The following is a 25349-nucleotide window of genomic DNA, read 5'->3' as shown; positions in this document are numbered from 1 at the left end:
GGGGGAAAAAAAAAAGAGCGCAATACGGCACAGATTTCACCTCTCATCCATCTTAGGACTGATGGAATCTGCGAATCGGACCGAACTCGGCTGTGAGGATGACTGGTGTGCCAGCCGCGGCTGACAGTCTGCGAGAGCGATGTATTCCGACCGGGCTGTTCCGCCCGGCAGTGATTCAGCACAGTCAGCTGCCACTGACTCAGGCCCTGATCTCCCGCCGTCTCTCCATGAATCACCAATCTGCTGGCTTTGCTCACATTTCTCACTGTTTCGCGCAGGCAATGTTTCCATAAGAAACAGAGAGATTTAGCGGGAGGTTTCACCTGAGCCCGGGCTTGCATGTACGTCAAGCCTGGGTCCAGCCCAGGGCTGTTAGCGGATCTGTTACTGAAGACAATGTAATGTAATGTACATGTAATTCCAACCGTTTGACCAATAAAGATGAATGAGTTCTTGAGTTTGATTTGAGGAAGGAAAGTTAAATAATATGCTTTGTAAGGGAGATGCAGTCAAGGGGCAGCACACTTAAAAACATTAATAACAATCATCACGAAGAAAAAGAAAAGTACAGAAATAACATGCCTTTGATAGCAAACAGGTATCCATATTAATATACTATAGGCTGATTAATATAAAAGGTTATACATTGCTTTTTAGAATAAAAAGTTTTAGTCTAGGTTTGTCTCAGACTTTAACGGCATACAGGAACACAGAGGTAGTATAACGACATTAGAAGAAGGCAGCCATCTTACCGTGATGGAAAGTGCCAGACAGACGAAAGTGAACTTCTTGATGTGTGCCTTGGTTACCGTGGTACCGCTGTTAACCAGCTTATTACTGGGGTTGTTCTGGTTAAAAAGAACAGGAAACAACATTATTGGTGGGGAGGACAAATGACATTACATGAAAAAGTTCCACACTCCAAGCTTTTTTGGTAAAGATTAGTCTAAATATTAATTTAAGGATACTTCCTCACTGGTAAAATGGTAATAGACTTAAAAAAAGCCTATCTTAAAAAGGTGAGGATTAACTCACGAGTCATGTTTAGCAAAAACATTTTTTAAATGTCATTCATAGCTCCTTATATCACTGTAGCATATTACTGTGATATAGATATCGCACTCATGAAACAGTACTTACATTTGTTAATTAAACAGGGTTTAGTCACTGTTTTAAAAATACCTTGGAATGTATTTATACCGCATTCGGTTTTATTCTCCACGTTGTATGATGCATGATCTTATTTTAGAGTGTAAACTGCAGTCTGAGTGGTCTATTTCGCTCATCTGGAAAAGGGAAGCAGTGACTATGCCGGCTGGATCCAGCAGCTGGGGCATTATGATCTGATTCATCTTCACTGTGGTTAGCAACCACCACCACCACCACCACCGCCACCACCGTGAATCAAGACCACATCAGCCACGCTGCAGTTTTGGAAACACAACTTTTCCGTTGATGTCTGTCTGCCAGCGGTCTCCCGCACCCCTTCCCCCCCCACCGGTAATTACAGGTAGCTAATAAAACTCAGACTTCCTTTATATAATCCTCAAAACTGCACAGGGATGAGGCTGGCCATCTGCGAGGACTGTAGTGAAGGCTCCAGCCTTTTAACCTCGCATGGAAATTTCCACAGAGCCCTAATGGAGCTGTACTGTGTGTGCGCAGGGCTCACCCGTGACCAGAACCAAAAACAGAAAAGTACCGTGATCCAGCAATGATACAGCTGGTATTAGAAGGCATTCAAAATTTGGGGGGGGAAGGAAGAAAAACATGCTAAATAAAATGCCATAGATGCACATACACGTAATTATATACGTATACCCACACGTGTGTGTTTACAAAATGAAACATAATTTTTCCGTTAGAGGAATTTCCGTTCACAGGCATCCTACTTATCTTTGAGTTAAAGTGAAGTTTACCAAGCCAATAGCTCAAAGAGTGATGTCATAGCTGCATAGCAGTGTCACTTATTGACCGAAGGTTATTTATCAGCCGACCTGTCTGCGTTTCTGAGATGTTACCAACATTGGCATCTGCCCAGGTCTACGGCAGGGCTCTGATCTGAGAGCATAAATCGCAGCCTCTAATCACGACTCAGGGTTACGATGGCGCTGAGCCATAAATATCACGGGTTGTCATAGCGCTCGAGTAATGTGGAGATCTTGCTCTTCTGTCTCATTGCAGCGATGCGTTATTATATAAGACGATCATTTGCTATGTAGGCATAAAACCCTTGTTCATTCCAAGTTCGCCTGGCGACCGTGGATTGTATAAGCACAGTATAAATGTATCAGGGTAAAACTTGAGCAAACATTGAGTAAGTGTTTGCTTAAGAGCTGTATTATAAAGGAAATGCTGAAATCAGAAATTTCAGAGTCAATTTATTTGATCATATTGTGACATTGTTCATGGAAAATGTTTTAATGAGATTAATAGATACAGCATGCTAACATATTGTGAATATAAAAACTGAACTCCCCTACAATTTGTACAAAACTAAAACAAAGTACTCTCATTGCAAAACGGCTGAGGAAATGGAAAGTCACATATCCACTGCATACCTGGCGGTTAAACATTAAATTATTCAGTGTTAAATCAACACAACACAGAGTACATATAGTTCTACTCTGGTCCCTGTTGGACTCCTATGTACTCTGTTAGAGTTGAATTAGCACTGGACACTTTACTGTTGTAGGCTTTCTGCAGCCTACCTTTGGTGTCCTTCCATCCACTACAGCTTACAACCTGAACATTCATCCTGTCATCATGCAGTTTCTGGGAAATGAACTCATGGCTGTACTGAGGATGGACTGTACCCCGTGCTAAAGTCAACGGAGAGAAACCTCCTCGCTCATTCGCTTAGTCAGCGGGCCCGATTTAAGAAGATGAAACGGCACATTAGTGACACTGCGGTCACTCACCTTGTCGAAGGCGGGGTAGACCGCCCGCAGCTCCGTCAGCCAGCCATAGGGCATGTGGCCCACCGGGTAGGTCGCGGTCAGGACCGCCACAGCCTGCAGACACAAGAAGACACCCCTCAATCAAAGGCGGTTTTCCACACAGAATCCAGACCGGACAAACCTTCCCACTGGGAGAGAGCCCCAGCCTGACACAACCTGATTCCTGCTGGCACATAATCTACGGCCATTCACCCCCGTAGGGCCATGCTCAATCCACAGCTACACCACCACTGACTCTAACCACCCTTTCTTAGCCTTTGAGTATTATTAGTGACAGCCATTTTGGGTTTCCAGCACCAACAACAACAGGCCTTTCATAACGGAAATGGAACACACTCCAATATATTATAAATATGTGGACCTATGTGGAAAATAGAATGACAAATAGATTTCACATAAGTGTAATGTATTACTATATCTTAAAGTCTCAATAATTCATATGATTTCCAGTATATTATGAACCGTTGCGATATATAGAACATATATTTATTTCGGTATATTTTATAATATATTCCAGCTCCATTTGGTTTGAGATGGAGCTGTCAGTTCCCTCAGTGTAATCATCTCTGCAGTTTCACATTCACACGCCTGCAAACCCCAGGCCTCCTCTGGCTCTGAGGTCACGCGTCTGTGAGCGCGGGGGCACAGCAGAGGCAGGAGGTCATCCACAGAGCGGAGTGAGAGGTCACGCACCGCAGAATGAGACATTTACTACACCTAGTAAGTAAATAACTGCAATTATGATCGGGACAAAAACCCACCGTTTGCAGTCGCAAGCCCTCCTGTGTTAAAGTTACGTTCACTGAGATCCTTATTATGGCGTAGCCGACCCATGCTCATCGATTTTAATAAACTCTGAACCCAGTGGTGAGAGCGTAAATGTGTTATCTAAATGTTATCTACACGGCAAAGATAAGATCAAATTCAAAACATTTGTAGCTGTTTTTCTTGGTTCTCTAACTGGCCAACTTTACAATGCAGTGGTTACATAAACGAGGAATGATGAAGCCATTTTAAACAGTGCATTTCCATATCCCAATTTAGAAAGTACTCTCTCTGCATAATATCTACTTCATTGAAAAGCGTGTCATGATGCCTAAGGATAATAATCCTGCTGGAGCAATCATACAATCTAAATAAATGGCTATTGGCATAGCGCACAGTTTAAACACACTACAATTTACTACATAAAGTCTGTTTACATGAAGCAAATTTAGAAATTTTGAGCAGATATGATCTTGGGTCTATATAAACATTGTACAGCATGAACCCTCTTCATCACGCAGATGGACTGGGCAGTTTACATAGCGTGCACTGCATATTCCTATGGGCTACTTCCACAGCACATACCCCACAGCAATACATCATCATTCCACAGGTAATACAACACTATCTACTGTATACAAGGAAACTGTAACTATTATTATATATAAGCAATGACTTCCCCGGAGTAATATACTGGCAAAATAATTTTAACAGTGTGCCATGTATCACATTTCAACAGACATTGTGTTCATTCACAGCGTGAATGAATAAAGACATCAGTATACAGCAGCGCTCCATAACTCCTCGTCCTGCGGGCAACAGTGTCTGCAGACGTTTGCTTCAACCTTGCACGACACCACCTGATTACATTACATTACATTACATTACACTGATTAGCTTATTATCTGAACCAAGCAGGTAAAATAATGAGTGAAATCAGGTGGAGTAGCACAAGGTAGGAGTAAATGCCCGCAGACACTGCGGACCGCAGGACATGGAGTTGAGTAGCATTAGCATACAGTATAAAAGAGGCAATGGCTAAACATCGAGTTAAATTATTGGTCTGAAATTGTATTTTGGCATAGATAAAACCAGTTATCCTTAATGTAAATGTATTTTCATAATAATAACTATTAAAATGAAAGCATGGTAATCTTATGCCATTTTATCTCTCTGACATTACAGAGAAAGTGAAAACAGTGGTGTGTCCCCGACGGTGCTTTCTAGCCCAACGCTGAACTCCCGACCCCTAAATCACCCATAGGCAGGCAGGACAGAGGCAGCATTCCGCCTCTCTCCTTTAAGCCTTGGTGCCCTCAGAAATTGACATGCTCCGTGACCTCACGTAGCAACTGGCTGTCTGCTACTTTTCTCCCATCAACCCCTAATCACCCCCTGCACCACAATCAGAGACCTGTCTGCCACAGAAAATAGGACAGGCTTTGGCCATCACTCATTTTAAGTCTCAGCTGCAGAAACCCATATTTCCAATAGCTATAATGCAATTGTTGTTGATTTTGCTCTCTTTGCTCACTTTTATTTTTTGGTTTATTTAATTTTGTATACGTTTTGTGTGCATATATTTTGTCTTTTTTTCCAGTGTGAAGCACTTGGAGCTGCTCGTTTACTTGTACGAAAGGTGCTACAGAAATAAAGTCCCTCGCCGAAACCCAATATGATAATGACCATCAAAGATTTCTGACAGGCGACCTATGACCAATCCAAAGTTGACAATTAAAATGACAATTATATTGACAATTGTTTTTTAGTTTTTTATGGAAAAAAAAAACAGGAAATGTTTGATTAGCTGTATCAGATATATAAATTAGCCTTGCAGGACCCATTCAATTAGCCTAGCAGGGCACATTAAATGAGCCTAGTAGGTAACATTAAATTAGCCAGGCAGGACCTATTAAATTAGCCTAGCAGGGCACATTAAATTAGCCAGGCAGGACCTATTAAATTAGCCTAGCAGGGCACATTAAATTAGCCTAGCAGGATGAATGAAATTAGCCTTTTAGGACCTATTAAATTAGCCTAGCAGGGCACATTAAATTAGCCTAGCAGGGTGCATAAAATTATCCTTGCAGGGCCTATTAAATTAGCCTAGCTGGGAACATTCAATTAGCCTAGCTGGGAACATTAAATTAGCCTAGCAGGGCACATTAAATTAGCCTAGCAGGGAACATTCAATTAGCCTTTTACGACCTATTAAATTAGCCTAGCAGTGCACATTAAATTAGCCTAGCAGGGTGCATAAAATTAGCCTTGCAGGGCCTATTAAATTAGCCTAGCTGGGAACATTAAATTAGCCTAGCTTGGAACATTAAATTAGCCTAGCAGGGCACATTAAATTAGCCTAGCATGGTCCATTAAATTAGCCCCGCAGGACTAATTATTATAAATTAGCCTAGCATTGATTGATTATTGATCGGACCTTTCCTAACTTTCCTAACCATTACAAATCAAAAATATTTCTAAACACTTACTTTTACTTCAAACAGAAACCACATATTCAGCTACAGGTCCCTGAATCAAGAATTGCTCCTGAGATCTATGAAAGCTAACAGTTGTATTTGTAAAGGGTGGTATTTGCAAGTTGGTAGCTTTGTGTACCCCTAACACATAAGGTAATTAGTGGACATATGTACACACTCATACGACACCACGCGGGCATAGTTTGAAAAAGACGTGCCTCTGTGGCGGCCATACTGCCCTTCAGGTCCCGGGACACGAAGAGGTTGACGATTGGCCGGCTGATACGCTGGGTCGCCAGAATGAGGGCCAGGGGCCACCAGAAGCTCAGCATCTTCTTGATGGTGGCGTCACCCTGGGAGACACAGGAGACATGGCAACCATGATGAGTCGGGGACAAAGCAGCTGGGTTCTTTTCACACTACAGTGAGCGTTCCACACTGAATCAAACTCTACAGTGAGCGTTCAACACTGAATCAAACTCTACAGTGAGCGTTCAACACTGAATCAAACTCTACAGTGAGCGTTCAACACTGAATCAAACACTACAGTGAGCGTTCAACACTGAATCAAACTCTACAGTGAGCGTTCAACACTGAATCAAACTCTACAGTGAGCGTTCAACACTGAATCAAACTCTACAGTGAGCGTTCAACACTGAATCAAACTCTACAGTGAGCGTTCAATACTGAATCAAACTCTACAGTGAGCGTTCAACACTGAATCAAACACTACAGTGAGCGTTCAACACTGAATCAAACACTGACACCTTTAATCAACACTGCCATTTGCACGACACAATGCACACAAATCACAGGAATAATATCAGAAAGTGAGCGCAAATGTGGAAAGATTTGAAGATAATTAAAGGTTATTAAATATTTCTTTATTCAGTTTGTACACTCTCAGAAATAAAGTGACAGTGGAGGTACATTTTTGTTCTTCAAGGACCACATTTACCAAATGTACCATGAAAGTAAAGTAATGTTCTCTTTGGGTACGAATGAGAATGTCTTCCAACCAAAAAAGGTAAAAATGAATGATATAGCACTGGCTAGTACATTACATTACATTATTGGCATTTGGCAGACGCTCTTATCCAGAGCGACATACAGTTGATTAGACTAAGCAGGAGACATTCCTCCCCTGGAACTATGCAGGGTTAAGGGCCTTGCTCAAGGGCCCAATGGCTGTGCGGATCTTATTGTGGCTACACCGGGATTAGAGCCACCGACCTTGCGGGTCCCAGTCTTTTACCTTAACCGCTACGCTACAGTACAATGTTATGTACCAATCGGGTACTGCCCCAGCGACAAACATTTGCACCTTTTCAGGCAGTTTTCGTACCTTTATTTCCGAGTGAAGGTTTTAGGGATTTTATTCATGTTTTAAATACCAGCGTGAGTACGCACGTGTGCCAGCTGCAGGTAATTTAGCGCGATTCTGTGCTGCAATTTAAACGGAACTTCAAAGGAAGCCGATGCACCACGTCTCCAGCAATCATAAAGACTGGAGAAATGCATTATGCACAGGAGCCACTGAGGACTTTAGTACTAAGCTCTTTAAATCTGCCGGCTGCATTAAATTATCCATTATTATTTTCCAGTTCTCTGCCTGACATTAAAGGCGAGGCTGCCCTGAGATCTCCATTCAGTCTAACTGTTTTGCACCCGGTACTTAACTTTTAGCTTGAGCAAGAAAATGTAACCAATTTCATTTCATTTCTCTTTCAGTGCTGAAAAATGTCCAGTGCTAAATCAACCAAAATGATTTAACCCTGAACATCAAACAAATGGACTCGTGCACTCTGTTAGAGTTGAATTAATACTGGACACGGGCAGGAACTATAAATGTCGTGCGTGACAAAAAAAGACTAGCCAAACGCATAAAATGTAGCTGAGATTTGAGTGCATTGCGTCAGATTTGAGTGCTAATGAAATGAACTTTGATTCGCCAGATCATCAAAAGAATAACTGGATCCACACTCTGCATTTTATATGTTTTGGTATTATTGAAAGTACACACAATACTACAAGTACTTGAATGATCCTTTTTTCATTTACTGGAGGTGATTGACTCCTAAATGGCTGATGTTACATTGAACAATGCTGTGGAATCTACCCCCACCATGTACACACACACACACACACACACACACACACACACTTACTTACACTTCAGCCTCAGTGGACTTGCTGTCATAGATCATCATACCCATCAACCCTCAACTGTCACCGGGCACACACACACACACACCACACACACACACACACAGGCCCACACACGTACCCCCACTTCTGGCCCGCTGGAGTCGGGGATGGTGTCGTGGATGTTGCGGTAGTACCCCAGGCCCACGATGGTGAAGCGCACCAGGGCCCCCATGTAGAGGGACAGGATGGGGATCAGCAGGGGCTCCAGACACTCCAGGTGACTGTGGAGCAAGATGGCCACGAACACAATCTGCCCCAACGAGAGAGAGAGAGAGAGAGAGAGAGAGAGAGATAGAGCCAGTTAGCTAATCCTGCTGTAAAATCCAGCTGTTCAGAAGCTGGTCTAGCTGCGTATGAGCTGGTCACCCAGCTAGTGCTGGTAGCTGGTCTGAGCTGGTAGCTGGCCTTCTCTCCTTAACAGTGTGGCCCTCAGTGCCTTCAAACAAGTTGTTGACATCAGTGAATCCCTGACTGATATCACCGAAGGCCTGATTAACAGACGCACAGATGTTCTGAAGCTGTTAGGAGACTTTGAAGGCGTGTGTGAAATAATAACGATTGTTGAATTAATTATTTAAATCAATTCAAAACACATATATAATGAATGTCAATGTAAACACTCAGGCTTTTGAAATCTATAAGAAGACACACACTATGCCAATATTTCACTTGATGTATGACTGCTGCAAAAAAACATACCAAAATATGATTTACATGTCACCTTGTGGTGTTCTCTGGAAAACAATATATAGCCTGCCGTACAAATATAGCAGAGCTCATATCACCTTGAAATGAACCTTCAGCTTTCTTGGAAAAGGGCCAGAAGACCAGTCCCACTAAATGTTCCAAAACAAACCGCGGGGGACTTTTTAGCGCGATTTCAGAACAGTTTAAATAAACGGGCTTGAATAAGCTCAAATGCGTGGGAATTCTAAGGGGTCCATTTGGTAAAGGGCTCATTAATTTAATAACAAATTCTGTCTCTGAGCCTTTTGCCTTTTGTCGTTTAGATTCAAAATATGCAAAATTCAGTTGGACTGGATACATTATATAGTGATCCCATATGCTTTTCAATGAGTCACACCCCTTAAAAACATTATGGTGGAGGTTGATCGTCCTTACCTGAGCTATGACATCAGAGATAGAAGCACAACCGACAAGAAAGCTGTGTTTGTGTTTCAGGAGGATGCCAGCGTGTGTCCAGGCCTGGAAAAAGCAGCCAAACACCGAATGAGCAGTTAGCAACACAAACACAGGACCCACAGCACTGGAAAATGTACACTAGGGGCACCCCCTTCAAGAGTGAATTTTAATGACATATTCACACCAAATTTCTGGGTAAATGAAATGACAAACCATACATTAAGGTTTCACTGTTGTGTTATTTTGGATACTGAAAACACAATACTGCCCCTCAGACCACAATTAGCCATAATGAATATTCTCTGGGGAAAAAGTCTCAGATATAATTACATGGGCCAACACACAACAATCGCCAGGAAAACCTTGCACCTGAACCCTATTGCCCATCAACTCCAGCATGTATTCACAGGCAATGAAAGCCCAAACTAGTGCTCTGCAAACAGGGTTTCACAGCCACTCTGAGGCTCCCTGTCAAACAGGTCTCTGTTGTATTGTACTTTTCTCCCTGCTCCACTAGACAGGAGGCAGAAAGCATTATGTGTGCGCCCCTTAGCAGCAGGGCTTCTCATATTACACACTGGTGGAAAACAAACCTCATTTTCAGTATTTATGAGGCGTCGGCTGGTTGCTAGGTCATGTTGACGAGGGAGGAAGGCTCCGCCTTGATTTTCGATGTTTTACATTGTTTAGGTGCAGTTCTGCGGTGTGTACACACAGTCAGAAAGCTGAAGATGCTCTGCTCTGTTCTTTCACTCAGAGCTCTGTCTAGCCACGTATTCCCTTTGACTCGTGTCAATGTATAGCGAGGAAACAATAATTTAATTACTCTAATTATCTGTCCATCAAAAACCACAATCCCAATCCAGTTAGCATTTTATATGCGTGTTAGCATTTTGAAATATCAACCCTCGTCCTTTAGCGACAGATTTACGGTTGTGGATTAACAAGACATTTCACTCTTTATTCTGTCCCCGGATCTCAAACCATCAGGTGAGGCATCGATTGCCATTAAGCCTTAAACTCGTACATCTCTGCATCCTGAAATAAGTGCATTCAGAATAATTATATCTTGCAGTCAAATGTCAGTTAGGTAACTAGGCAACACTGTGACAAGCTTTCTGCAAGGGTTCTCGACTATGAATCTTCCACATGAAAGCAGTCTTCTGTTTTGGATGGCTGGCACATCATCCTTTCTTTTCTTTTTTTTAATGGTACAAAAACATTTCCATAAAATACTGCTAAAAACATAAATGTTGCCTCAAGCCAGTCAGGCTACTTCCAACCCGAGGGATACAAAACAACAATTAGCATTTTGGGAATTTGCAATTGGAGATAAAGCTAACATACTGTATATGTTTGCAAAAAGGCCAGAAAGATCTAATTAATCTGTCATTTTAATATAAAATATTCAGTAACAAACAATTATGGTCTCGACAAATAAACAGCATAATGGAACCGGTGGCCACAAGGGCCAATACCCATAAATATGTAACCTAGAGGAGTGAAAATCTGATAATTATTTGTCAAACTCAATTCCAACCATTGTTGGGAGACAGACCAATTTGTGTATTGGACCACTTCACATATACATGGTAATGACCGCTATCAGTTTCAAGGTTCCCCCTCTGGGGATTTTCCATTGGACTCCAGGGGGGAGCGGGACAAGGCCTCACAATCATTAAGGATTTGAATGGCCCAATCCGAAGTGCTCGGGATAGGCGCAATTCCTTTCCTCCAAACCTCCAATCAGGTTACACTTAATTTGTAGACTTATTTGAATATATGCTAATGTAATTCTTTAAAACACCCCAAACATCATTGGTTTTCTGTACATTGTACTGGCTACGAATAAACTTTCCTGTTTTCTAACGACGAACATCGGATCCGCTTCTTCCTGTGGCAACGGTCATCTTACTGGTTCCTGGTAAATCTTTGTTTTATTAACACCATACATAGGATTTGGAAGTTTGTTTGGAACTTAAACGTGAGACATTACATTATTGGCATTTGGCAGACGCTCTTATCCAGAGCGACATACAGTTGATTAGACTAAGCAGGAGACAATCCTCGCCTGGAGCAATGCAGGGTTAAGGGCCTTGCTCAAGGGCCCAACGGCTGTGCGGATCTTATTGCGGCTACACCGGGATTAGAACCACCGACCTTGCATGTCCCAGTCATTTACCCTAACCACTACGCTACAGGCCGCCCTTGCTAGTAAGTCACAGCTCTCATCCCTAAAGTAACGTGTACCCTTCGGAAATAGAGCAGAAACGGTTCTCTCCGGGTGTCTCGGTGGCGTAGCCTGCAGAGCGCTGACCGCGTGCTCATTGCGAGCCGCGACGTCGGCGGTTCGAATCCGACCGTCCGACATTTGTCGCATGTCTTCCCCTCTCTCTCTCGCTCCCATTCTTCCTGTCTCTCTATACTATATACTGTCCAATAAAGCTGAAAAAGGCCTAAAAAATTTTTTTTTTTTAAAAAGAAATGGTTCTCTCCAAGCCGAACTGCAGTCCTGTTAAATGTGTAACACCATGACAGTGCAAGACTGAGAGAGACATCATAGTTCACACGCCCCCCTGCCCATCTGCCCAAAATGGACGCCGTTCACATTATCAAATCGCACCGCTCCGCTCAGTCATCGCAGCCCTGGCGTCGGCGACAGATCTCCTGTTTGACGACAGCCGCCAGGCACACAGAAGGCGCAGCGTGAGTCGGGTTTTGGCAGGACTGGAGGGTCTAATTCACCCGCAGGCCAAGGACGGGAGCGCGTGAGCACGGGCGGGGATTAAAACGAGCGGAGAAATTAAATGTTGACAGCGCACGCGTGCGTGGGGGATTATAAGCTCTTTTTCTAGGTCAAGCACAAGCAGCAGTTTTCACTCTGTCTTTGCAGTCAGGAGGACCAGCGTCTCTGCCTGATATTTTTCCGGGGGTTTAACGGACAGGAAAAGGGTAACTGGCACCCAACCGACACTCACCATGGCATCCAGTAACGGGAATGCTGCCAGGTAGAGGAAGGCCTTCCTGGTCTTGTTGCCCACCGAGTCGTCAACATGGTGAAGCTTGTTGATGATGTAGTACCCCAGATCGGTGTATGCTGAGGGGGGGAGAGAATATTCCTCTTAAGAGAAGAAATCTGAATACAAACTGGGCCAGGTTTAAACCGACAGGGAACAAACTCGTTCAATTATTGAAGGACCAAGCCAATACACAGAGCAGCGCACACAGTCCTCTGCCCTGCTTCTCTCAGGAACTGGCTTTGCAGCACACAGCAGAATATAGAAAGGAACAAAATGTCATGGCTGCTGTGCGTTTTGCTGAAAACTATTGGACACAGACTGCATCCGTCTAAGATGAAGCCCTGGCTAAGGAAAAAGTGCCAAATATAAACAGCGTGGATCTACGGGCATGTAGAACAAAGGGATCACAATGACCATATTGGCCAAGTTATATTATAGTCCTACACACATCTGCTTTGATTAGTGTGTGTGTGTGTGTGTCTGTTGTGAAAGAGCACTTTCTTCATCATTACTAATGGCTGATAGGAATAATCCAGGGGCTGTAACATAACAGAACTACAGGTGTTAACTTACTGAATCACGTTTATTAAATCTCTCCACAAAATGTCGTGCCCCTCTGACATATCAATGTTTGTAAGTGTATTTTGTCTGCTGTGTATTATGCAAAGGGGATGTCATATGTCACAACAGCACTCTCTGCTCTACTCTTTCCAAATCGATCCTGCCACAGGGGTGAACGTGATGTCACAGCACCAGGAGAGCACAGGTTCCCACCAGGAGAGCACAGGTTCCAACCAGGTGGGCACGGGTTCCCAGGTGGGGGCGGGTTCCCAGGTGGGGGCGGGGCCCAGACTCACCAATGAGGGTGTGGAAGATGATGGCCACGGTTCCCGCGGCGACCATACAGAGCACGGCCTTGGTGCGGTCCCGCTTGCTGTTGACGAACACCAGGCCCACGTTTTTAAAGTCGCTCATGGGCCCGGTGAAGAACTTCATCAGGGAGTAGGCCAGCCCGTAGCTGGCCAGCATTTCCACTGCATCCTCCTTAACCGCTGCGATTCCTCTGTTAAGGGCCTGGGGGAGGGGGAGAGGCAGAGAGGAAACCCGTTGACATGGCTGTCCGTACCGCCACTAAGCCTCGAAACAGCTATAATCCGCACACGAGACGCTGTGGCATCCCGCTTAACCCAAACAGACCAGGTATCGCAAATATCGCATTTTCTGGGCGACAAGACGAGACTAGTTCTGAAAGGACGATAACACTACACTCCATCTGTCAAAGCCTTTATCCATCACATATTATTCTCTGCTCCAAGGAACCTTTAAGCTTGCGTACATATTACATAATGTTCTGGCTATTATGCACTTCTTGTCATTTTATAAGACTAATGGACTGAATTATTTTGTAATGTGAATGAACATTCCAGAAGAAAAACCTGTGCCGGTGGCAGCGCCATTTCCCATTGCTCTTCACTAAAGACGATCTCTGTCGTGTTATGACACATACTGCAGTCATTTGGAAGAGATCTCATCCAGAGTAGTACGTCTTATTAAACCCGAATGCCTGAGATCATACTCGGTAAACTTGACAACAGAGCAAGACTAACCTGTGTTATTAAAGAGGGTTAAGGTTTAAGGGAGACTTCATGGAGTCTATGAAGGTGGGTCTTCAGTTGGAAGTTGCAAATTCTAATGTACAGCGTATCTATTGTCCACGCCGCCTTGGGCGCTTTCTCAGACATCCCTCATTGAATTCCAATGGCATTAAATATTATTTTTATGTAACTGAATTAATTAGCTATCAAAAGATCACTGTGAATATGCATGCTGTATGCATACAGTAGCCTATATAACAGGAGAAACAGTAGCCATAACAGATACTAAACAACCAAAGACAAACAGTAAGTTTACAATGAAAAACAAAAAAGTAGGGGAAAATGAAATTGTAAAACCCTGGCCCCGTTCTGCACGCCTGTCATCCACAAGGCTTTTTTATGTCTCTGAGCCAAATGACACTGGTCTTCCGCAAGTAGGTCAGGTAAATATCTAACGCGTAAAAAAAAAAAAAGAGAAACACGCAGACCCCATTTCACAAGCAGCTGGCGTCCTGCCACACTTCCCCACAACACGTGCCTCCCTCAGTCATGTGCCGCTCCTGTCTCTCCGGGAGGAAAACCATAAGAGCCACAGCTCTACCTTTCCTCCACATCTCTGCTCAGCTGCTCTTTCATTGCTAAGACGTTTATTGTTTGACTGCGGGAGCCTTTATTGTTACTGACATTTAACACTCTCTTACTGGGAGAAGAGTGAGTCGGTGAAATCAACAGTCGCACGGTATGATGAACACTATCAGTCAGGCATTAGGCTACGGTATCCGTGGTGTTTAGCCATTTTGCGATGGATCGTTGCGTTGCGATCCGCACTCTGCGGTGCTTTTTAAAAACAGAATGGTTCTGACTGTAGTTACTTTAAATAACTATCAGAACAGCGCTTTTGTCATTTCTCTTTAATCATAAAAGGCTCCCGCCGTTGTTTAAATATGACTCAAGCTAGCTCTGATAATCATTTACACATTACCATCTAATTAGCCATGATCTGAGCTAGCTTGATTCATATTTAGACAATGGCAGGTGCCTTTTGTGGTTAAAGAGAAATTACACATGACCATCTAATTAGCGATCCTCCATTTTGTTTTATACACTCAGTGAGCACTTATATTAGGTATTTATTATTAATTATTTTTTAGACTTCTACTGCTGTAACCTATCCACTAAGAATTGTGATGCTTTGTGTGTTCAGAGATGCTCTTCTGCATACCACTGTTGTAATGTAGTGTGCGAGAAAATACCAGGAGATCAGCAGTTTCTGAGAAACTCAAACCACTGTTTGCCACCACGGTCAAAGTCACTTATTTTAACCCAATTCTGATGGTTCATGTGAATATTAACTGAAGCTTCTGACCCGTATCTATATGATTGTATGCATTGCACTGCTGCCACACAATTGCCTGATAAGATAATCACACGAATAAGTAGCTAGGTGTAATAAAGTAAAGAAGCGGATTCTACAGTGGAACATACAGGAGAATCCGCTTTTAACGGGTAAACAGGTGAGACTCTGAGGTGACAGTGAGCCCACACACTTCTGTCACTGTCCTTTTTTTAGGAAGAAGACATCACTGGCGTGACTGGGCACCACGATCGCACCGTCTCCGGCCCAGGCACCCTTAATGGCCCGAGAAGTGTCAGTGACCGTCTCAGCGCGGGAGCCAGTGACACGGCCGGACTCAGTAATCGCTCTCCTGCCACCCCCCCGTCGAACCCACACAAGCGACAAGCAGCATCCCCCGCAGCAGGAAAGAATAGCGCTATTAATAGCCCCCACCTGGCCATTACGTAAGCATAATCCCATTTCCCTAGCATCGCGCTCACCCACATAATTACTCTACAGTCTCCTGCTGCAGCAGCGCTGCTCACTGGAATAATCTAAGGACCAGGGAGTCCTGGTGTTATTCGGGGTGGCGGCTGTGGTGGGCATGCTAATTGGGCAAGGTGGGGGAGGGGAGAGGTGTGAGGTGGAGTCAGATGTTCGGACAGGCGAGACAAAGGGTGAGGCCTCGGGTTGAAGATGAGGGGACAGAGAGTCTGGGAAAGGGAGGAGGGTGCAGCGCGCTTCAGGAGTGGGGAGGGAGGAGGTGAGGGCGGGGGGGGGGGGGGGGGGGTTATTTATAGGCACTCGGGAGTGGGGGGGCTGAAGCTCCAGCTCTCTGGGAGAGCCCAACCGCAGGAGCACTGGAGGGGTGTGTGTGTGTGTGTGTGTGTGTGTTGGGGGGATGGCGCGTAAGGATCCGCAATGGCACAAAGAAATCAATTTTTCTCAATATGAACAGAGACCTCAATACACAGTGTGCGCACCGGGGGAGGACATAACAGTGTACCGTACGCTGGAAAGGCAGAGGCAAGCAACTTAATTATGTTTTATTAATTAAATCTGGACCCTGCTTTTATGACTGCACGTGAAAGATGGCATGGAAGAGAGCCGCTCAGTATGAACAGAACCGCACGAGGAGGCCTTGCTACTGAATGATATTTAGTCTTCCTAGAGGACTTCACCACAGAAGCTAGCACAGGATTCTCCCTGCGTAGTACTGCCCATATCTGAATCGCCGTCCATCCCAGAGTCCTCTGGTGTTTGTGTTTGGTCTTCACTTCTTACCCCCTTACTTAAGGAAGTAGGATTGTTTCAGTTGCTTACACAACATTGTGGCTTCATCAACTGCATTATGCAATGTCACATTACAAGGAGAAATACAGACTGTTGACTGAATTGGCTCCCTTCCTATTCCTACCTACTAAATACTCCAGCGTGCTTTATGACTTTATATGCATGCTAGCAGTATGAATGTTTGATCTACATTATGAGTCTAGGTTGGCGTAAGTTAACTAACATTAACTGCCTTACATATCTCAGGTGGATGCACTTATTTTGTCTTACATTGTAAGTTGCTCTTGAAAAGAGCATCCGCTAAATGAATTTAGCCTAATTGAATTTAAAGAAATGTAATATAACGTAATGAATTGGCTCCCTTGCTTTCCAAATCAGCCCCTGGAACCAATTTACATCTCAGAAACCTGAAAGGCGTTTATTCATGGGAGTCACAATCTTCCCCCTCACACCACAGGCCTCTGAAAGCAGTGCTCTAAACATTATTTCCACACAAAAGACCACAGATCTTGTTGCTGCTTGTCCTGAGAAAAGATAAATGAATCTGAGCTGAGGCAGATGCCGCAAGCTGGACCCCCCCAGTGGGCCCCGTCAACCAATCAAACCTAAGAGTTTCCAGCCATCATCTTCATTCAGAAGACATTTTAGAACTGTCCATTTTCCAATGACACAAAAAAAAAAATTTGGATTTACGTTTCAAAATGATGGCCAGTGATTGCATGCTATATTATTAACTATAAGTGACTACAAGCCACAAGTATGTGGACAAGTGTAGTTGGCCGGAAGCTCAATAGGCCTGATAGGTTGACGGGGGCAACCAGTGTCACTGTCCATAATTTTATTAAGTTATCTTTTTTGAGTACTTATCTGAGATGGGCACCATCAGAACAGGGCTGCACAGAACATGCTACAGCTGATGCACTACAGCTGCCAAACAGCCAGTCACGTAGAACTGGGCCAAAGGTTACGTTTGAGGGAAAACACAGGCCACTCAGAGAGATGGAAAATACCTGCGCTACTGCACCGTTTGTCTACACTGTCTAAGTCTCGACGGGCCCGTATGAGAGCTCATCAGCGAATAAAAACAGAAGCTGCCATCTTCAGAGCAGCCAATGGAGAGTCACTCCAGTCCTGTCTGTTCTTGTTGCAAAAGCATGTGAGTTTATGTTCGGCTCAGCATAGACCCCCCAATTAAATCTGACGTGGCTTTGCAGTTTTCACATTTCAGCCATTAGATTCATTAAGCGGGGATTAGATAGAATCATCTGCGGTCCTTCACTGGACTTGATTCTGTAGCGTTTCGGAGACGGTAATGGAATTATCAGTGAAGCCTGCAAAACATGAATTGCTAATTCCCTCTGTGTTACTCCAGTTTAAGGAGGAAATTTAGGAGTCCACATGCGATTAAGATCCAGCTCCAGAAATCAATAACCTTTCAGAGTCCACCAGACCAGATACAACTATTTCGGATTCTGAGAAATAAATTGCATCGTATCGATGGCGAGAACAATAACAGCTTCATATGCCGATTTCATTGCTTGCACCTACAGCTATTGCTGGACGCAGCTAGCTCCAGAAAGAACATGGGTCATTGTGGTCAGTGTAGCCTAATCTAAGCATGACAACTCATTTTTTTTAAACAGAGCTGAAGTAAGAGGAAGGCTAGGTGTGGTTCTTGGAGAAATCCACTTTCACAATTAAAACCATTTTGGGCCAAATTTAGATTGTGGTTATGTCGACCTGTACATCTTCCTCTCTTTATCCACCATTTGGCATGCTAACCACTATCTGTCATCGGTTTCCTCGTCTACATTTGTGTTTTATTGGCAGTATCCAGTGTAAATGTGTAATTATAATTACTGTAAGGCTAGCAAATTAGCCTCTGTGGCATATTTAGCAGGCAAACATCCCATTGCGGAAGCAGGGTGTGGGCATCACCGCTTGCTGAAAATAAGGTGGCATGCTATTCTTGCCTGTTAATTTGCCTACATGTTCCTTGTCCAAACACAGGGAAGACAATTTGCAATGTCCAGTAAAGTAAGAGGGATAGAAACTCTAATTGTAGGGGAAAAACCTGTTTTTCTTTTTTTTCTGAATGGTATTCCAGCAAATAATTTAGATACATTAAACAATTCCATCCATCACGATTTGCCCAAGTAAGGAGCTAAAGTGTTATTTAGTGGGAAGGACCCAAACGCCTCCTTGAGAGAAACCAGCATCTGGTGCCACCACTTTCACAATCATTTCATGGCTTGATCAATCACCCGCTGTTCAACCAGATCTATGTGTGTGTCACAGTCTTCATCTGGGTGTGTTGCATTGTGGGTAATTTGTTCCCACCCTAACAACGTTACACAGCGACACAAGGGGAGCAGTGCCTCCACTTGTTTTAATTACATTTGCAAATGTTTATGTCACAGCTGCCCTTCTACCTGAGACATCAGGGATCTCACAGTGTTTGGATATCCAATATCATAAAAGTATAGGAAAGAAATATAGGCCAACCCACAAAGGTAGCCTGGTTCGATTAAACTGAGCAAAGATACAAGAATCATTTTATTTATTACACTGAAATTGGCTAAAAATAGATTTTAGAGATAATATACAATACAGTATATCTCATATATAAACATTTACTTCGGCCTACGCATTTGCCTAGTCATTATTTACTGAAGCCAGTTATACACAATGTACACACTGTACGCAGCCAGGTATAAGCCAGGTATATGCAATGTGTACACATACAATTAATTGTGGAAGTTATTGTTTTTTTGAACTTGCGAAGAATGACTGTACTGTACAGCTGTATATTTTCAAAAACAAAACCGTAAAATTCCCTCTGCTGACTTCAAGTATTTTGGCAGTTTTTCCTAAAGGTATTTAATTTTCTAAGACGTAGTTTCAGTTAAATAGATACAGCCGAATGAAGGAGAATGTTAACGGCGTGTTTTTGCGCAAATGGGGCGATGCACAAAGTTTAATAACAGCAGAGGCAATAAGAAGGGTCTAATGATGCCGCATTGTTCTAGTTAGGTTGTGTTTTATATTCACACTTTCACCAGAGTGCTTTCAGCCAAAATATGAGTCAAAGGCATTCAAAAGCTTCCATCAGCCTTGTTTCACCAATAAAAAGAAAAAATCTATTTGACCATATTCCCATATTGTTTTGTGTTTGTATTTTTTGGTATACATACCATGGCTATACGCCTGAAAGATAAAAATTGCAGTGCAGAACACCGTAGACATAGTCGAGTCACAGGGCCTATTTTCCCATTCAAATCTTATTGATGTGTATGGTGCAAATGATGAATGGTGCACTATGTGTTATATAACGCTGTCTTAGTGTACACAGACATACAGAGACAGGGATTTTGAAGCACTTAGCGACAGAGAGCCAGGCTTGAGTGTTCGCAGGAACACAAAACCGCGATGTGATCTCAGTCTGCATGTTCTCATGCATCTGCATGTGTGAAACTGACGCCTCACAGTGACTAACTACAGGACTCAGAAGAAGAAGGAGAAGTGTAGCGGTGGGGCTGAATCGGTTTGCCAGCCGTGCTTTCCACTCCATGGTCAACGGTTTACTTCCCAGTCGTTTGACCCATTGTACCTCAGAGCAGGCCGGTCAGATCCAGCTGTATGTATGGGCTGAAGGCATGTAAGTCGTGTGTGTCATCCTTGATAAGATAAATGACGCAAAATATAAAATGCATAATTACCTGGTTCTAAAACAGGTAGGCTACTAAACCAGAGTGACTGAATGTTGCTATCTTGTAAGACCATAGAATCAAATACATTGGCACCCATCAGTCAAATTCAGATTCTAGGCTGCCCTATAGAAACTGGTTTTCTGTGTTCCTTTCTTAGAGTGGAAACACCTCACACCTCAAGACCCCCAGGCGTGGTCCAGATTCAGTTTCATTGTCATTGTCAGTGTCAGCGAAAGGTTTGAGCCATCACAGAGGAAGTACAAAACCAATTAGAGAACCCCCCGCCCAAGACCACATAAACCCATAACCGCATACTGCCAAATCCGCCCCAGAACTGGTTCCCACACACTCCAGAGGTGAAAGTAAAAATAGAAAAATTCACCAGGCCCAGTCTTACGGACCCAGCCTTGATGTTGCTTGAACAGAGTTCAGGGGAAACATATTGCGCTTCAGAGATCTGTCTTAAAAGCTATAGCCTGTCATAGGCTATCAACCCCATCTCTGTGAATATTAAAATACAGCCTCACAGTACTGGTGTTTCCTTTTTTTTTTGTTGATAATTATTATTGTTACCACAGCCAATATCATCTTCCCTTGCCATCCACTGGGATGCCAGTTCGAAATGACCTTCCTATGAAAACAAGCACTTAGCCTATCTCTGACCCGAAATGGATGACAGATCTAAACAATGATGCCAGTGCGCAATGGGGTCGACACACGGGTGAAAATCAGCCCATCCGAAAGTGCACAATCATCTCGCTCATATTCATTTCTCATTGTTCCATCCCTGAATACAACCCGACCTGTGTCAGTGGATGTTAAGCCAGCTGTTGACAGGCGCGCAGGTGATCAGGTCATGTTGTTTGTGTCACCGTGTTCAGATGCCCGTGCTTTCAATGGCTTCCCTGAGATTGCTTCTGTAATGGTACCCAGTCGATTCTGGTTTTCTAAGTCATATTGAACGCAGCAATGCCAACGACTGCTAGGTCGTGTTCAATTCAGATACGTCATAACTCGATGTAGCACAGGCGGCGCAAGATAACGGACAACGGCTTATACAGCAAAACATGCATCGATATATCAAGATGTTATCGTAAAATAGTGTAGAATATGAAACAGTGCAACGGAACGAAGGCGTATGACATTGCCAGACATAAAGCTGCAAGGCACTTCATTTACAAATTCCGTCGCGTCATTTTTTTCTCTAGGTGACATGTTATTGAAACAGAACCACAATACGAAGCAATACTTGCCTGTTCTCCGAGGTCGATGGCAATGTTGGTGATTGCCAAAGGGACCAAAAAGCGGATGAGAGGCCAGTAATGCGTGAGCGCTGGGAATTTCACCATAATATCGCCGGGATGACAGCACCGAGAACATCTGCTGCGCGGAACCGCTGGGGGAAAAAGATAGCGACTAACAGTACCGCTGGTGTTCTCGGTGTTTTCTAGCAGAAATCCAAAAAGATCCGGTCCGTCCCTGCCCTCCTACACAACAACAGCATCAAAAACAATGATCTACCGCAGGAAAAAAGAGGAGGGCCACCAGAAACTTCTGCTGACAGCCTCTCCATTGTTCGTCCATCAGTGGTGAGAAAAATAAATACATAAAATCTGACTGCCTGTACCAATACGATTTAGCTGCAAGGTCCCTCTTTCGAAAAATATAAACAAACGGCGAAGCTATTTTGGGCTCGGGCGGTTTCAGTCCGATCTGCTCGCTATTCTGCTGTAAACGGCTCCATGGCCAAGCCGCTCTACTTTAATCATCATCCCTCGCTTAACAACACGTGGGGGTCGGCACATTAAAACCACTCCTCTTCCCAACGTCATCGCCTGCGCTCAGCCGAGAGTCAACGGTACCCAGGCATACGAAAACACAGCTAAGAGACATGTAACGTCGCCTACTGTAAATGTACTGTCAGGTCGTTGTTTCTGTTTAAAATGTGTTCCTTCTTCAACTATCATTAACGGTTCTGCTCGTTAATCCCTTCAATTCAATACACGCAGCCGTTGCCTGCCTCGCGCATTCGGTCACATTGAATTGCTTTTGCGATTGATTGACTGCAGTAAATCTTCACAGCCACCTGACTGCAGGCAACCACAGTTGGGGTTGCTGAGTTCTTATTTTAGAGCTTTGACTTCTAATAAACACAGGACTAAGTTATGATCACTGGAGCAATATGTATGCCTGGGTGTTTATTTTAAGGATCAACAAAATAAAACCTTGCTTTGAGTCCCTTGTGTAAGCTTGTGTAGCTTACACAAGCAACCACGACATACATAATATTTGTATAACAATCACTTGAGTAATATAATGTGCTAACTACAAGCAACAGCATCCATTTTGTGTTTTTCCATTCCATTTCCATTTCCATGTCATCATCGTGCCACTTAATTTCCTGTGAGAATGATTCACTGTGGCCAGTGGAGTCTAGAAAAGCACATGACCTTGAGCATGATTGAATATGTAGGCCACTGGGTTGGCTGTTCGTGGACTCTGCCATGTTAACACATAGTTGTTTTGTGGCTATGAGTGGTCGTCACTGCAAAATAAAACTAAGTTCTCAATTGACACGTCTGACTAAATAAAGGTTAATTAAAAAATGGCTGTGTGTTTTGGCTAAGAAGAAGATCTTTCCTATGATAACTTCCTAGGTATTCATTAGGACATCTTGGTCTCAAATCATCCATAGATAATGTCATAATTTCTAATATTGCTGAAGGCTTTTTTTGAGCAACCAAAGCTATGGCATTATGTCTGTAAACATGGCACCTTTTGGCACCTTCAGTGCCCTTTGGCAATTCTGAATGCCACATTAAGTAGACATTTTATTGACCACATTATTTTTTGTATAGCTACAATCTGTTTTCCAATTAATTCAGCTAGCCCATAGCTGAAAATGCTTTTCATACCAATTTATGACCCATTGATAGATAAACAAAGCTTCATTCATTCGTGATAATTTATAAACCCCACTTCTACAATTACAATAGTTGTCTAATAGTAATTGTGCACAGCATAAGCCACCCAAATATTTTGCAAGAAAATAACATAATGCAGTATATAACTTGGCGTGAATTACTAGAGAATACGATTTGTGAACTTTTAATTCTTGAACTTTCATTCAGGTCCCTTTTTCCATTATTCATGAAACAATATGATAGATTTGGTTTAGATATTTACCCTAAACCAATGTAAACCATGTACATGAGGCTGTTAAACATTGCAGGAAGAATGACTACTGGCAGTATCACCCAATATAAACAGTGAGAGAAGCAGGTCAGGCATTGAATTTGTGAGTTGATCTAACTCTTGACTTAGTTTATTTAGTGTTAAGGAAAATGCTGTGTAAGTACAGAGGAAAAGAGGTTTTCCTGCTGACTCCACATTCAGAATTTTCATCCATGGAAAAAATGTGCCTCTCTGATGTCTGTTTCCATAGAGCCTTTCAGAGAATGGCTCTGTGCAAACCAGTCAAAGGTCAGCCTAATTCTGTTCATGATGTCACAAAGGAGACCGCTATTCCGCAAGCAGTTCCTTCGTTAAAGTAAGGCTTCGTGTTAAGCTATGTGATTCAAAAGATCCATTTTGGGTGTGCTCGAGCTAGGGTGTACTGCATTTCTATATACTGTGTAGCATTGTACATTTGAAGTCTGTTGATACTGACATTGTTAAATCAGAAATATACATTTCCTGAAACGAAAGTTATTGTGTGTGTGTGTGTGTGTGTGTGTGCATGCGTGTGTTTAGCTCATATAAGGCAACACACTGGTGCATGGATGAGCCCCATGGTCTCGGATCAAACCCAGGCCAAGCCAGTGCTCCATGTTGCCAACTGGAGGGGTTATGTCAGTTGGGGGTCCCCGCTGGTCAATCAGGCCTCGTGGACTGCATGTAGCATGAAAGGTCTTCCTCTGACTCCACTGTGCAAGTTTAGCTGTAAACAAATCTTGACATATTGACATTGTAATCAAACTCCACTATAGCTAAAGTCAGGGTAAAGCAGCAGGCCAGTGACGCCAGGTGTTTCGGAGGAGAACCGCGGATGTCCACGCTCTCCCTGAACAGCCGGGGGGTTCGAACGAATGCGTCTGAGGTTGCAGACAGTCGTCCATTCCGGATTAGATCGAGAGATTACATCTACACAACACTCAAAGCCCTTTACGTTAATTAGGGCGGAACTGGCCTCAACCACCACCAATGTGCAGCACCCACCATTTTGCAGCAGAACGCTCACCACACACCAGCTGAGGTGTTGAGGGAGAGAACAAGTTTTTTGCCAATTGAATCTGGGGAAGATTAGGTGGGAGGTTGAAAGAGCCAGGGTTTGGAATTTAGGCAGGAATTTAGCTACACTAAATTGAAGCGTCTCATGGGATCTGTAATGATCATAGGGAGTCAGGACCTTGGGTTAACTTCTCACCCGAAACACAAATTAGAATGGGAGCTGGGCACATATGGTGGGTGGCGAATATATTAAAAAATAAAATACTCAACCATCACACACACAGTCACAAGTGGATGCCTCCTATGAATCATCTGAAACAATTTCATAAAAGTTGTTCGAATTACAATTTTGAGGTGTAGCCTGAGAAGGCGGGTTAGTCCGTTGAAAATAGTTATCCTGACAGATGGCATCCCGCATCATTTATTTTGCATTTCAGATATGCACTGCCACCTTGTGGCAACTATAGGAAGCTGCAGGCGTGGGAGACTGTCCAAACACTGTGTGCTGTGACTCAACATTCCCCCAAGCTTTTGCTTCTGTGAATGTGTCTTTTTAACGGCATTCTCCAAACCCCTTAGTCCCAAAAGCTTTTGCCTTAACTAAACATAAAA

At 43.5% G+C, this 25349-nt stretch overlaps 1 protein-coding gene across 1 annotated transcript in view; it reads right to left on the bottom strand.

Annotated features, from left to right (window-relative positions):
• The window catches only part of LOC133137589 (progressive ankylosis protein homolog B), a 39168-nt gene extending 16619 nt beyond the window's left edge, over window positions 1-22549 (bottom strand). Inside the window, exons 1-8 of the mRNA XM_061255929.1 lie at window positions 21761-22549; window positions 13431-13647; window positions 12532-12650; window positions 9533-9616; window positions 8490-8660; window positions 6421-6555; window positions 2922-3014; window positions 753-848 (exon numbers count right to left, since the gene is read on the bottom strand). Of these exons, the coding sequence (XP_061111913.1) occupies window positions 753-848; window positions 2922-3014; window positions 6421-6555; window positions 8490-8660; window positions 9533-9616; window positions 12532-12650; window positions 13431-13647; window positions 21761-21856 (1011 nt within the window). The 5' untranslated portion in view covers window positions 21857-22549. The remainder of the gene's footprint in view (window positions 1-752; window positions 849-2921; window positions 3015-6420; window positions 6556-8489; window positions 8661-9532; window positions 9617-12531; window positions 12651-13430; window positions 13648-21760) is intronic.
• Between the last annotated feature and the right edge of the window lie 2800 nt (window positions 22550-25349).

Source organism: Conger conger, chromosome 9 (assembly GCF_963514075.1).
Source record: "Conger conger chromosome 9, fConCon1.1, whole genome shotgun sequence".
NCBI classification, from domain to species: Eukaryota; Metazoa; Chordata; class Actinopteri; order Anguilliformes; family Congridae; genus Conger; species Conger conger.
The sequence above is the reverse complement of the archived record's forward strand: the minus strand, read 5'-3'. Positions and strand labels throughout refer to the sequence as shown.